The 15,583-nt window shown below is 42.6% G+C and overlaps 1 protein-coding gene and 1 long non-coding RNA gene across 3 annotated transcripts in view; one reads left to right on the forward strand and one right to left on the reverse strand.

Moving 5' to 3' along the window:
- The window catches only part of ephb1 (EPH receptor B1), a 151,418-nt gene extending 140,375 nt beyond the window's left edge, over nt 1-11,043 (forward strand). For both annotated transcript variants that reach the window (XM_086043706.1, XM_086043707.1), the window contains exons 13-17: nt 2,166-2,315; nt 5,329-5,522; nt 5,920-6,075; nt 7,031-8,278; nt 10,611-11,043. In XM_086043706.1, the coding sequence (XP_085899832.1) occupies nt 2,166-2,315; nt 5,329-5,522; nt 5,920-6,075; nt 7,031-7,139 (609 nt within the window). In that variant the 3' untranslated portion in view covers nt 7,140-8,278; nt 10,611-11,043. The remainder of the gene's footprint in view (nt 1-2,165; nt 2,316-5,328; nt 5,523-5,919; nt 6,076-7,030; nt 8,279-10,610) is intronic.
- LOC147141258 (uncharacterized) lies at nt 5,076-5,695 on the reverse strand. The gene is made up of 3 exons (XR_015088455.1): nt 5,617-5,695; nt 5,310-5,515; nt 5,076-5,196 (listed from the first exon to the last, which is right to left on the reverse strand). It is a non-coding gene; the product is annotated as an uncharacterized LOC147141258 (long non-coding RNA).
- Nucleotides 11,044-15,583: the final 4,540 nt, after the last annotated feature.

Here is a 15,583-nt window from a genome sequence, read left to right on the forward strand (position 1 = left end):
CCTCAGAGCGTGAGCCGTTCAGGACTTACGAAAGCAGGATTTTTGGCAGCTGGTCCACTGGCCCACAGCAGTAATTACCGAAGGGTTTGCATTGCCGCCTTGGAAATGTTATTACGTGTCGCTCTCTTTGTGAAGCCGGTGTCTTTGCCCGGGCCGTTGTATCTCGGTTGCAAGCAGGGTGCCGCAGTGTGAAACTTGATATTAATATGGAGCAAAGACAGGAGCAAGTCAGTGAGGATAAATAAGTTGGAATATGTGTGAAAAGAAAATGTTTTCCTCCAACTTAAGTGAGTTGCACCTCAAGTGTTAAAAATTTGGACAACATTTGAATTAGAGATAGACCGATATGTTTTTTTTTCAGGACCGATACCGATTATTGGTAGTCAAGTAGGCCGATAACCGATATTTGGAGCCGATATTAATTTTCAGTAAAAGAGAAAATATTGTCATCAAAATAATTTTTTTTTTTTTTAAATAGCTCTTAACTTTGTTGAAACGTATTCAAGAATAACTTAATTGAACTTTTTTTTTTTCAGATTTGTATAATGTTGATTTTTTTTTTCTAATTATTATTATTTCCATCCATTTTTGACAATATACATTTTTATCAAATTCTAACAAAAAGTTCAGGGAGCACCAAGGGTCTCCAGCATGTCTTAAAAAAGTTAAATGAAAACTTAGAAAATAGCTCCATATAGTTTTCGACAGTAAATGAAGTCCTCCAGCATTTCAAAATGACAGTAAAGTTAAACTTTCACGATTTAGAAAAAAGGCCGATACCGATATTCGTCAAATTCGTATATCTGCGCCGATAATTGGCCCGGCCAATAACCGGTCCGTCCCTCATTTTAATTTTAAATTTCTTTGGAGTTTGAACAGCACTCGTGCATTATGACACTAAGTTCCGTGAGACTTTTTCTGAGACGAAAATAAAGTCAAAGAGAAAGTATCCAGGAATCTGTTACGAAATCATCGAGATAAGAACTAAGATACGGCCAGAGCAGTGAAGTCACTTGAGCTTAACTCCCCTATTGATCCCTCCTCTCACTCTGCCGTTCACCGTCGCAAAGTAGAGAGCGCACACTTCTCTTTCTCGAAACGGGTTGGCTCGGCAATTCCGTGTGCGTATATGCGCATACGTGTTGCACGGACAACAGTGCGCGTTCCGGGTCAAATGTTAAATCTGTCTGCAGGTGAACGCCACTTTAAAGGTCAACCCCCTCAAGAAATCAATGTCCTGAGCAAACGCCACCTTTTCAACACCCTCCGTCCACTTCCGAGAAGATTTGTTCTCACCGGTGTGTCAAAGTGTGCGTGGAAATCCTGCGGATTACTATTCATTGTGTGCATTCAGACCCATCTCTGCCCCCCCCCCCCCCGCTCAGGCCGGTTTGTTTTTCCCTCCGCGTCCGCATCCAACAGCGGCTTATCTGCGAATTCTCAGGTTGGGCTAATTGGCATGATTAACCCAGTGGTGGGCTCCAGAGACGCCGCTTGACAGTCTGCCTGTTGACACAAAACTATCAATGCCTCTGCGTGCCTATTTGGGAAATTGGACAAGCAGCTGTCAGTTTCAATAAAAAGGGGGCGCCTGGCTTCGCTGCAGGCTCAGGTAGTCCAATTACAAGCGGACACTGTCAATGTATTAGGCAGGGGCCCACGACTATCTCCTTTCATTCACGCAGCGGGAGGGCAGACGTCATTGGTCCACGCGTGAAGGGCAAACGCCGTCGGGAGCCTTTGCGAGACAATTGCCGAATCTTTTGTAAGTGGACAATTGACGCGGCGATTAAATGAAGGGCGCAAGTGGCAGAGGGTGAAGAAGGAGGGATGGCGACTTGACTTGACCAGAAAGTAAACAACCTGAGACTCCAGTTGAGAGTTAAAGACTCGGGACTTGACGTTGACTTGGGATGTGATGCTTTGTTATACATCCGTCAAGTTTAGACTGAAGACATGGACATTGAAAAAAAAAAAAAAAAACTATGGCCAGTAATGTCATAGTTGTCTTCTCTTGACAAGACTTAAATCCAGCTCTGTTTAGTTGACACATCCAGTGCTGAAAGAAAAGATTGCAAATGACAAGTTTTGATGACTGAGACATTCCTCTCATTCCTTCGTTTTTTTTTTTTTTTTTTTGGTGGTTGTTTTTTTTTGTCTTCCAGGGCGGAAAGATCCCTGTGAGGTGGACTGCGCCGGAGGCCATCGCATACAGGAAGTTTACATCCGCCAGCGACGTGTGGAGTTATGGCATTGTCATGTGGGAAGTGATGTCATTTGGAGAGAGGCCCTACTGGGACATGTCCAATCAGGATGTGAGTGCTGTTCAAAATAATAAGTATAACCACAATAATAAGAATAATGTGCAATCTTCAAGTCAAGTGTTGCTCAAATTGAAGAACTTGGGCCGTGGTTTCAAACTGGACACGAGGTGCTTGTTTAGTCCTTTTTCATTTCTAGTTGGAGTGAAATGTTCATTATATCCCCAATGTTATCTGACAATAATGGTTCTTCAAGGGGGGGAAAAAAAATGGAGCTCATTGAAATACACGCGACAGCATCTTAATGATAACAGATCTCATAGTCTCTCATCTTTACAATATTAAAATTGTACAAAAAAAAGGGAATAATTTAATGGGATGGCATTTGTTACTTGAAGACAATGACAGCTAGAATAAGTACCGTATTTTCTGGACTATAAGACGCATCCACTCTATTTTTAAAATTTTTTTTAATTAATGAGAAAAACATATATAAGCCACACCGGGTTATAAGCCGCACATATCTACTGTATGTTGAAAAATGTGATATTACTGCATTTACAGAACAATTTGAGTATGTAAAACATTTTTTTCATCCTTTATCTGACATGATCTTTGACCATGTCCTTGACGCCGACTTTGAGCCAGGATGTCTTCCTGGCCGAATCTCACTACCCCCCCCCCCCCCCCCGGCCCCTTTTACCTCCCGGAGAGATTTTTGAGAGCAGTCCACGAGGGCCGCTTTTTGTTTCCTGCGTCCGTTTTTGGATCGGATCCACACGCGCAAAGGCAAGCACGCTTTGGGACCATTCCCAAAACGCTGCCAGTTGTCTCCGTGCGCTACCTACGCCGTCCGCCCATTCCGCCATCAGGCCTGAGTGGACGCTGCTCCACAAGGAGCTCCCAACGCAACAGATGCTGCCTCAGTGGGCCAGCAGCAAACGGCAGCCCGCCGAGACCAACGTAGTGGTGGCAGACTGGCATCACTCGCCATGGCCCGGCAATGAGGGGCAGTTAGGGACATTATTCAGGAATAGCTCTCACACTTACTACTGAAAATGCTTTCATACACACTAGTGAAATTGATGTCGCTTATAAACACAAGTGAAATGATTTCAAACACGCTAGTGAAATTGGAAGGTGGGAAACCCCCCCCCCAAAAATGACTGAGGCATGGTCGCTTTTTTTCCACAAAAAACGCCTTACTTCTCATTTCCAATCAAATAATGCCTTTGAATGATGCGTTTTCAACATAATGCTAACACTTTGTTTCTATTATAACAGCTTGTCAGCAACAACATGACCATAGTTGAGTGGTTAGAGCCGATGACTGTGACATGGATGACCAGGGTTTGATTCCAGCCTTAGACAGTTTTCAGCTGAACTTCTTTTTTTTTTTTTTTTTTTTCAAAAAAACACAAATGTATCAAAGGAAATAGCAGCCTGATTACAGCAAACCAACAGGAGGTTGGTGAGACGCAGTAACTATGAGTCAGCGTAATCAAATCAAGAAAATATATTTTTTTGACTATTAAATAAAGTCCTGTGTCGAATTGAGATCATCTCCTATTGCTGTTTCTACCACTAGGTGGCAGTAGGGCCAAAGGCATGGCGTTCAATAAGGCGATGACGTTCATGATAGAATAATTTTAAAAAAGCAATCCTGAATTATGTCCCTAACGGCCCCTCATCGCCGGCTGTCCTCTCCACACATGCGCGATTTCAAAACACACACAAATGCCAAACTTCAGTATGGATCATTGATCAAGATTCTGCGCTCAACTCTGCGGCCGAGTACAGAGCAGCGTCTATTTTTTTTATTTTTTATTTTTTTTTTTATGATAGTATCTTTAATACTCAATTTCACACCCGGTCCTTATCTCACAGTGATGCATTTTAATGGGAAATTATATCTGCAGAAAATGTACAGTGAAGTAAAACACGGACTAAAACATAGAGATGTGCAGATCTGTCAATGCTGTCAGTATCGTCACGCCTTATCAACACGGCTCGCCAGCTACACTGAGCATCTTCGTTTGGAACAGTTATTTAGTATGTTTTTCAGTTTTCAAAGTTCTACCGTTGTGACCAACATTAAATGGTCAAAAACAAGGCAGGCGTTTGAACATTAACACTGTGCTTGATTACGACAAAATAGAACAAGCTGTATTTGAGTAATGATTCAATTCAAATCCATCACAAATAAAAATGCACCTCAATGACTATTTGAAAAAAAAAAAACTTCTATGCAAAGGCATTTTAACTTAGTTTGTGCAATTGAACTGTACTTAACAAATGTAAAGTACTGGATTACAAAAAAGATCTTAATTATGTACTGCTTTTAAAACTTAAATACAACTGAATTGGACCGAACAAATGTCCTGCACTGGATTAAAAAAATATATATAATAATTAATGAAGCCACGGTAAAATTATGCACAGCCACAAAGGAATGAATGAAAGCAGTGTCAATGTATGCATCTTTAATAAATATTCAATATGTGTCTATTGTATAGCAGGGGCGGAGCCAGAAGGTGGCTAATGGGTGGGCCTGAATATTCCTCTCACTTCACACAATCCTCCTGTCCCGACACATCGTATATTCAAATAGAATGACAAACTGAATATTATGAAGTTCAGATCAGCCAATTATGCCATTCTTAATATTCAATGAAATAAAAACAAACAAACAAATAATTTCATAATTTACTAAAAATGTAAAAGTCGATATTTTTTCATGACTCTCATTGGGTGGGCGGTCTGTCAATCTGGGTGGGCCTGTGCACACCCTGGCCCACCCTTGTCTCCGCCCCCGTTTTATAGTACAAACATTTGCTGATTTACTGACTTTGTCTCACCTGAAGTATATTTGCTAGACGAAGGCTATACTTAATTATGAGGGCGTGTGTCCATCGGGTCACAACAGGTCAGTGGCCTTGTCGGGATAAGAGGGGTGGACGTGCAATTAGTTCTTAACACGGGGGGTGGGGGGTGGGGGGGGGGGGGGTTATCCATGACCTCAATATGAGAGCAGATAAAAAGCCTTACCTCCCGGCGTGTCGTCCAGGTGATTAATGCCATCGAGCAGGACTACCGTCTGCCGCCGCCCATGGACTGCCCCAGCGCGCTGCACCAGCTCATGCTAGACTGCTGGCAGAAGGACCGCAACGTCCGGCCCCGCTTCGCAGACATCGTCGGCACTCTGGACAAGATGATCCGTAACCCCGCCGGCCTCAAAGCCGTCGCCAACATCCCTGCGGTGTAAGTGGGGAAGAAAAATACACGCATTTACGTCATACAGATATGCTCTCTGGTTGCTTGTATTTGTGTTTGCCCACACGAACCCATTACGTGCCGTTACAGTTGATTGCGTCACACCTGCCTCTTCCCTGCTCATATTGCGCAGCTTGCAAGTCATCCATGATGCATCACCCTCATTTCAAATTCACTTTGTTTGTTTTCTATCGGGGGGGAAAAAAATATATATATCACATACTAAATCGCAGTTGCAATATTGAGCGGAAAAGACTCTCACATAGGTTCAACATTATTGTGAATGCACATTTTTGTACGCATTCCTGGCACCGTAAAGCCATCTTGTGTTCTATATGATAAATAAAAAGCATCACAGAAATCCTCCGCTTTTGTTCTGCCGCAGGCCTTCTCAGCCACTGTTGGACAGATCCATACCGGACTTCAACACCTTCAGCTCCGTCGAAGATTGGCTCAGTGCCATCAAGATGAGCCAATACAGAGACAACTTCCTCAACTCAGGCTTCACGTCGCTGCAGCTGGTGGCTCAAATGACCTCCGAGTGAGTTTGACGAGCATGTGCACGCGCCAAGCCCGTACGGCACTCAAGTCAAGTGTGCCTATTTCGAGCACGCAGCGGCAAACACGCCGAATGAGACACTCAAAGTGCGGCGAAATTTCCAGTCATTAACGGAGTCACTTTTTTTGCAACAATATGCGGGTACTGTGAAAAACCCCAAGTCAAATGCACGTCGGTCCGCGACATTTGTTGACTCTCGAGTGGTTCGAAGTTCAACATATTTTCCATGTAACACTTGTAGAATGTAAAGTGAATTAATCCATTCTGGTCAAGCTGTCCACCATCAGATGAATTAATGACTATACAGGCAAAAAAAAGTTCACATTTCACAGTATAATGAAGCTCAAATAATGTTATGAAATGTGGTTGGTTCCGTGGCCACGAGCTTTCCAGACATTTCTTGTATCACGATGTTTCACCAGGAAATCAGCCCCCCCCAAAAAATATTCCCCAGTGAAGTTCTTCCATCAATTATTTGAAAATACAATGGTAACTTGACTTGCAAGAGCTCCAACTTTAGACTTTTGAGCTAGCTTACTTTTGTCTTTTTGCTCATTTATTTATTTATTTTGCTTTGTGTTGTGTTGTGTTTTTGTTAAAAATTGAGAAATTAAGGCACTTATTAAAATATATATTTTTTAAAATCATTTTAATTTCAATAAAAATTAAGGTCTGAGGATTTGATAAGGATTTAGCCTTTCCCATTCCTTTACCAATACCGCTTATTGATCACTTCTCATCGGGTGAGGGAATTGAATAGTAGAAATGGCTTTGGAAAAAGAAAAGAAAGAAAGAAAAACAGGTTTCTTGAATTGATTTCAATGTGGGACAATTGATTTGATATTAGTAAAGTTACTGAGTTAGCACCACTGTAGTTCAATCCCCTCATCGTTTTTTGTTTTGTTTGTTTGTTTGTTTGTTTTTGTCTCGTCACCAGGGACCTGCTGCGAATAGGCGTGACCTTAGCCGGACACCAAAAGAAGATCCTCAGTAACATCCAGTCCATGAGGGTGCAGATGAGCCAGTCACCCAGCGCTCTGGCATGACTGCAGGGGGCGCCGTGCCACGGAGCGGGCAGCATTCGGAGGACCGCCGCCATCGGCAACAGCGACCGCGGCTCTCCAATGACCCCCGATCCGTCGGAACGCGGCAGGGTGGAGACTGTCGTCTTAATCTGATCCACACGAGGAGACCAGGGTCTACACTTTCACTCTTAGAAAATCCACACGGAGGAGTTCAGGGTCCACTCATGACACACAAGGAAGCTGTGGCGGTTTTGACCAAATGGGGAATTCCTCAGCAGTAGTCGGGATTGCGTGTTGTACCTCTGTTATCTGGACTCTTATAGAAACAACGTGATCTGTGATTTTTTTTTATTATTATTTTTTTTTTTAAACTCGTGTGCAATGAAGATGCCTTGACCTGGCCAGACTTAAGTGGTAGAGTACTAAAGTAATCAGTAGGAGTAATTAGGGGGAGAAGAATACAGGGATGTACAGTTGAACCGCTCACGTCATCTTTTAGATAACTTTTTTTTTTTTTGTTGTTTTTTTTTGTGGGGGGGGGGCTTTTGATCTCTGTGGCAAGATGGCTCAGTCTTGCGCTTAACACTACCTTGTAGAGTCGTGGGTGGGAGGCCACGCCCGCGCGGTCCGAGAATAGAAATATGTTTATCTCTTGCTAAATATGATTATATCTTTCATAATAGACCTTCATATTGAAGGTGATGCTCATGAATGTGTATGTACAGGACTTTCGGCTTGCATTTTTGGCAAAGACTGGTTGGACACATGGAATGTGTAGCTTCCGACGATGCCCCCGGATCCCTTTTTATGGACGGACTTTGGGATTGCACATCGTCTAGCTCCAGGCTCACAACTTGACTCGACCTTTACGTGACGGATATGTTGAAAGGAAAAAAAAAAAAAAAAAAAAAAAAAAAAAAAAAAAGTGAAGTATTGGCATTGTAGAGCTACATGAAAATTGTGTAGGAGTTCCCCAAAAAGCATTTTATTGGAGATCATGTTGATTGTGGGTGTACACATGCTGTCTCTTGCTGGTGAGCACTTACTTGTACAGTTTTCTGTTTTTATTCCTCGTGCTTGTTCAAAGTGCACTCATCCACAACGGAGGAGGAAGGAAGGATGGAAGGCATCTCCTCGCTTTGGCCGGCCCCACATTCATGGTGAGTGTCAGCCCGGCACCACTTAACTCATTTGCCAACACAAAATATTGTCTTCTGCGACAATCTGGGTAAGAATCGTTTGACATTTGTCATTACTTGGCTTTTGTGTTTTACATTCAGTAAGTTGTGATTCCTTCTTAGAGTGGCCTCGTTAGCTTGTATTATTACAGCATTTCCGTAGTTTTGGTTAGCTACGATACGCCTAAAATAAGAAACACTAGACTTCTTCTTTCACCAGGGGGAAAGAAAAAAAAAAAAAGACAAGTCCAGTAAAAACGCATTTGTTTTGCTGACAACCATGCCGGCTGGAACAGGGCATGCAAGTTTGAAAAGCATAGCGGCGCTACAAATCAGAGTGAAATCAGTTTTGCGTCTCAACGGAGTCAAAGCGAGCATCTGGCCTGACGTTTGCCAACAGATGCCCGATGCCATTCTGACAGCGGACCAGTGGCTTTTATATTTGCATGAGCGCAAAAAGGATTTTAGTGTCATGCGTACATGACACTCAAGCACATCACGGTTGCCCAAATTTGTTTGGCAGTGTTTGGAAATGATCTAACAAAATCGTGGACGGGGATGTATTTATGTAGTCCAGTGCAGTGTTATGTTCAAAATGAATAATGTTACAGAGGCTTGCGATAACATTATACTTTTCGGGAATAAAGCCTGTCTTGTTTTGATGAATACTACTTTATTTCTGGTCAAACTTGCATGGCCTGTTCCAGCCGCCACGGTTGTCAGTCAAAATATTTTTTACTCCACCTTGGCAGCTCTACGCTTCTGTAGATTTGTCACCGTGTTTTTTTGTTTTTTTCTCTAACTTGACTGTTAATGTAAGTTTGATATTCTGTGTAACGTGAGTATTCAAATGTAATTTTCCTGCTGAAGTTCATTGATCTAAATAGACATGTTAGACCATTCCAAACACAGATCAATAATGGAAAATGATGGAAGGTCTGTGTGAGTATTAGGGGTGTAACGGTACGCTAAATCAAGTTTCGGTTCGGCTTCCAGTTGGCAAGAACAAGTTGATAGAAGACCAAACAATTGGAAAGAAAGCTTATTTTATCCCTCGGTTGGATAGAGAGAATTTGTCTATTTACTCATCCGTCACCAGATGAGTGTGTGTTTGGTGTGTGTGTGTTCACAAAACACAAATCACAGTTTCATTTGGATCAAATTCAAATGTTTGTAACAGTTGGGCTGAAATGTTGTCTCTTTCCTCAGCTTTTTATAGCATATTTTTCATTGATTATGTGACAACAAAGATAGTTACCTGTTGAACAACTTTGATGGTGCAGAAACATATTGTCACTGTCAGGCAGAATCTTCACATACACAATGACTACAGAAAATAAAAGCAAAAAAAGATTTTCCAAGGTTACCAAACACCGCACGGTTCACATTGGTTTTATACCTTATTGTTTTACATATATCGTCGCTGTCCTGTGAAAAACGCGTATCTCCATTTTTGGAAACGTTTATAAATGTTCACGTCAATGCGATGTCTGTAACGCGGAAACACCATTCATGTAAAAAATGAGAAAATTAAAAAAATGGAGATAAGTGTTTTTCAAAGGACAGTGACGATATGTCATAATGCTGCACAGCTCCCACAGATTGAGGGAAAAGGTGAAGTTCAACAACACCGCAGACAGTTAAGCCTTCAAGAGCGTTAATAGATTCATACTCAAGCTATTTTCAACACTTTCAGACCATGCGGACAACGTCGATCGGATTGTGAAAAAACGATTACCGTACATTAACCGTATCCTGACACACAGTATAAGGTTTATGCCCGATAGTGACGACATACGGCGTCATAAACAAATGAAGGAATCCCAAAAATGGTGTTGATCCTGCAAAGCTTCTGTTCTACGTCTGCCTTAGAATGTGAAGGTTTTCATTCTGCTTAAGATTGGCACGAATACCTGCAGTGGGATTCAATTAGAATGCATTAGCACTCCATTTGGGCTCCGTCTCATCTGTTTGCTTTTGTCGACGCGAGAGCCTGTGAATGAGATGAGGCTCATTATGCAAACACTGTAATTCTATTTTCACCATTTCCTCTGTTTGTCTCTGTCAGTACCAAACTGTAAATGACACGCGGGGTGATAAATTCAGAGGCCGGGTCGGCGCCCCTCCATATGGAGACCATTGACGACACACACCGGAACGGAGCCCGTTTGTGTTTTTTTACGACGCTGTAAAGTGTCGGAAAGTGGCCCTCTTAAGTTGCTGATTTCACGCTTGTCATTTATAAGTCGGGAGACGAGGTCGACCTGAGTCGTGCGCTGAAATGGAACTTTCTCCTTTTTATCGTTTCTTTCAGGCTCCAGAGAGGCTTTGACGCACTCCTTATACTTATACACATGCACGGGCAAGCGCACGGACGCGGAGGTCACTGAAGGGCCGCTCAGCCGATGAGGAAGAAGACCCATGATCGCCAGGCAACCAGTCACGACCTCACACACAGCCATTCAATGGTACACGATGGATGAACATGTCAACATTTGTTTGTTTGTGTATGCGAGGACGAGAGCGCGTGTGTGTGCGTGTGCGAGCCTGATGATGTACAGACATTTCTATGGGCACAGGTACATAGTATGTGTGTGAACGTCTCCCTTTATTCGTCCGTTTCTGTATAGCCACCACTTGTAAATTGTGACAAAAGTACACGTCCAAGAGTTTGTAAGCTGTAACTTTCTGAAAACTGTTGTACTAAAAATGCACATATTAAACGCCTTGACGAAACAAGTCCATCACCTAATGGTCTGACGCATCTTTTTTTTTTTTTGTTTTGTTTTGTTTTTTTAAAATATCAACTTATGAAACGGCAAATTAGTCATCAAAGCAGGGGTGGGGGTGGGGGGGGCTAGCGTAATTTCACAGCGGGCTTATCAGCGCAATGTTTGATGTCTCATATTTACTTTCACAAAGACCTGACGGCTTACATTTGAAGTCTGCACCAGTAATAATGAAACCATCAGTCATAATGCGAGCCAGACTGAAAATACCAGATTTAATCTCTCTAAAGTCGAAAATAATACAACAGCCAAAGCACGACAATAGTGTATGTTTAGTCAGATTTCTTTTTAAATGCCATGAAAACTGTATCTTGCCATAATGTCACAATGACGTCATAGCCGCCGCCTTCACCATTTCGCCCCGCCCGGAAGATTTTCGAAGCGTAATGCTAACTCAAGGAAATACTTGGTTAATGTGTCTCAATTTGAGAAACCATTCATTGCAACATGGATATTTTATTAATACATTACAATTTGAAAATTCATGTCCCATACACTTTAAGACATTTCAGGAAAACATTTTTTTTTATATAGGCATCATAGTAAAATAAAATAGTACTTATCCTCATTTTAGATGTAATCACTAATAAATAGAATAGCTAGTCTCAGTACAAATATTTAAACACACACACCAACGTTTTTTTTTTTTTTTAATTTTGCATTTGAATAAATTCTGCATTTCCCAAAAGGAAACTTTGAGGTTCCAGGAAGGGATTTATGATGGTTTTTTTTTTCAGATCCAAAAGTATGTTCCCAAGTAATGACATGCTTGATGAGGTGAGTCAAGAGATAGTTAGAGGATGTGTCTCAACTCTTCCCACTCAACCGTAACAGTTTATCGACTTTTCAATGATTGACGACTGGCGTCACACTGCAGACGAAGAGAGGACGCCAACTTGATTCAGGACAGCCAACGTTCTGTCTTTGGAAATGTTTGAGACGCAACACTCACTGGCTCTCACAGTTACGCCGTAAATCGTCAATACAGAAAGCGTATCCAGAGACGCAAAACCTCGTCCAACCGCATCATTTATTGCGCTGAAGGCGTTATACAAATGCTTGATTGCAATGCCACACAAAAATGCCAATGCATTGTATGTAGAATTTTGGACAAGGCACTTGGGTTTGCAACTATACTTTTGGGGAGGCATTCTTATTATCACCAAAAAATTGATACACAACCAGTGGCAGCGACCCCCCACACACACACAACGATGAAAAACACATTGGAGGGGACCTTATATTTTCTGTCAACTATTCTGAATTATAAACCAATTCGAAAACAGAAACAGCAAGGAAAAAATACATTAAGGCAACAGAAAGCAACAACACATTTTTCAATGCACAACTTTCTAAAGCTAAGATCCTGCGGCCTTAGCGATGTTCAGTGCGCGAGAAGAGGTGAGAGTTGTAGCAGGACAACTCTGGGACGCTCACCATGACAACGCTCTGAGCATCTGACACATCCCGGTCGAGCAGAATGTCACCGTGCTGGAGCCAGCTCTCTCCTTGACCAGCCTGCCTCCATGCGAGATTTTATTTTTTACATTTTTGAATAGGGTCATCGGGGACCTGTTTTGAAGGCGTGGATGATCCCGGATCAATTTTTCAGGAGTGCATAAAGGCGTGGCAGAGAAAGCTGGCAAAGTATGTCGGACACCAGCAGGATTACTGCGAAGGGGAAAAGTAGTAGTCCGTTGCTTGAATTTGAAATATATCTTTTGCAAAACCAGTCCTGAAACACGTCGGATTTTGCTGAAGCTGTCTTACGGCTCCTGGGGGCAAAGAGAGCGTTGACTCACTGTGAAGTGGTTTAATTGCACTTGCAGAGAGACACTAAGGTGTTGCAATTGATGTGGTAATGCGCTCTTTATGGCATTCTTCCCTTATTCATTCGACTTAATTGGCCATGTTTGTCACTCTAATCACAACAATTAAGACTTGGGAGAGTCAGTATAGTGCAGGTGCGCTTGTGCGTGTGTGTGTCTGCGCGTCGCCGCTCCCCATCCCGGCAAGTTTGAAAAGTGACTTTTCTTCAGCAAATCTTTGCCTTAATCAATATTCCCTGAGCAATCACCTGTGAGAACGGGATCGGCGCGCAGCGGGGGGATCTCCCGCAGAGAAGGCGAGAAAGTCCGAGAGAAAGCAATTCATTGAGCGGCGCGGCGGAAAGTGTGGGAGTCTGGAACTTCAAGGGAATACTGAGCAAAAAGGACAGTGGGCGAGCGCGGCGAACCAACCTCAAGCCACAGAATGAAGACGAAGACGTCTACTGTCACTGTTCCGAATCGTCCGGAGGCTAAAACTGAAAAAAGCTTCACTCCACTTAAACCGTATCTATTTTTTTTTTTTTTAATTAGGGCTCTTCCTCAGAAAAAAATTAAACGTGGTAGATGCGTTTTGGAAATCAGATTCCCAAATGTAAGCGAAAAGAAGGAAGAGTGCAATTTTACATCCAATATATATGCCTGCATTTAGCCTTATAGTCTAATGAGGATAAGGATTTTGAACTGGCAAACTATTCCATGAACCCATCTACCTGTCAAGGTTAACCCAAGATCACGCGAATGATGCGAGCTGCAGTGGAGTCGCTAACGCCAGCGGTGACTCACTCGTGGGACCTGACCTTCAGCTACTTGATTCCGTGCTTTAAAAGCTTGATTTGGCCTTTTGTAAAACATGACCCCCTCATTCTGCTGCAAACATTCTCCCGGCCCGATTGAGACTTTGCATCCCCCTCATTCGTTAGTGAAGTCGCTGATGAACCACAGTCAAGTCGGAACACGGCGCCGTTTAATCAAGACGTCACGTAGCATAGCTCTCTTAAATGGTAACGTCCCTGCTTTGGTGTCGAAAGACATGTTCAGCTGGGTCAAATGAGATTTTATATCCCCGCGGAGTTTGTCTGATTTAATTATGGCATATGACTACCAAAAGCAATTTTCTGTCTGGGAGGAATAACCTCTTCAGACATTGGCACTTGGCATAGGAAAAAAAAATTTAAAAAGTGAGAAACCAACTGGATGGAAATTGGGCCTAAAGAATTATCAGTACGAAAAAACATTTCCAGAAACAGGAGATTGACGTGAAATAAGACAATGGCACCATCGCCCCAAGCATTTTCGTTTCTTAAGGTTGAAAAGGGATTGGGGGTTATATGAAGGACATTGGCCCCATTCGACACACATACACACTCGCGAGTGCCCCGCCCATCCCCGAAACCCCCCGCCTGTGACCTGCCAATTGAATTATTGGCAGGTCACTGAATGCATTTGTACTGCCTAAGCAAAGATGTTCAACTTGCTTCGCTGTGTGGAAATTATGAATACGCGCCCCGCATGATGATCACTCGTCACATTTGGAACTGTTCTAAGGATACGTGTTTTATTAAAACATGGCTGGTTGCTCAAAACAATATGTTGTTTTTGCCACAAAATGACAGTGACTCCATTACAGAATAAATGGGGGAGGAGGAGCCTAAAGGGGGGCGTGTTTAGCTGCATATTTTTAAATCGCACATGCATAAAACAGAGAACCTAAATACAGCTTTGCCCTGAGATAAGAGTTCAACACTCAAAACACGAGTATTTTGACTTTAAAGCGTTTCGCAAATGCTGCAAGTGACTCAGTAAGGCACAGTAAGAGTCATTCTTTGCAGAGGATAAAGAGGATATGCCGGCATTGTTCTAATTGTCTGTCAATGCGTTGCTCCACCAAACATCTGTTGCTAATAACACGTCACACTGATGCTATTTGTGAGCCCGAGTACGACTGTATTGCAATGTATCTTTAATGTACTACAATAACATATGAGTCCAATTAAAAAACTAGACGAATAGATTTTTACTCATTTCATATACAAAAAAGCCTCTAGCAAACCTGACAATGTCTAGTGGCAGCAGGACACGAGACGCCTTCCGTGACATTTTTGGGTCACGCTTGTGTAGGCTCAATATGGGACACTCGCATGCTAGCTCAGGCTAGCATGCGCATGTTTCAGCTTTTCCTTCTGCCTGTGTCGCATGCATGCGTATGCGTACGGGGGGAGCGAGTGAACGGTACCTCAAGAGGCTGCGTGGAGGACACACTAAGTGGCTCTCAGGGGAGAGTCGATGGGTTGGTAAAGACAGTGGAGAAGGACAGCGTTCGGAGAAGTGGCGTCAGACGCAGACACAGCCAAGGGTTGTATAATTGCTTTGGACCGAATGTCTTTTGAACGCTGTCTCGCTGACAGCCATTCACCTCTTATGCCAAAGAACGACACAGACTGCTGTGGCAACAAAAGAGAAATGAATGGGTGTATTTGTTGGAAAAAAAAAAAAAAAAAAAAAATTAGTCATTGATTTTTTATTTATTTATTTTTTTTTGAGAAGCAGCAATCCTGGTTAATTTCTAGTTCTTGCTTTCTTCGCTCCATCCTCTCAAAGCGATGTTACAATTAACTGGAACGTTTGTGAAAATGTTTCGTGCGTGTCAAATCAAACGCTTCCTTCCTTTG

The sequence above is a fragment of the Filicampus tigris genome, chromosome 10, assembly GCF_054856515.1.
Source record: "Filicampus tigris isolate MCC_2025a chromosome 10, RoL_Ftig_1.0, whole genome shotgun sequence".
NCBI classification, from domain to species: domain Eukaryota; kingdom Metazoa; phylum Chordata; class Actinopteri; order Syngnathiformes; family Syngnathidae; genus Filicampus; species Filicampus tigris.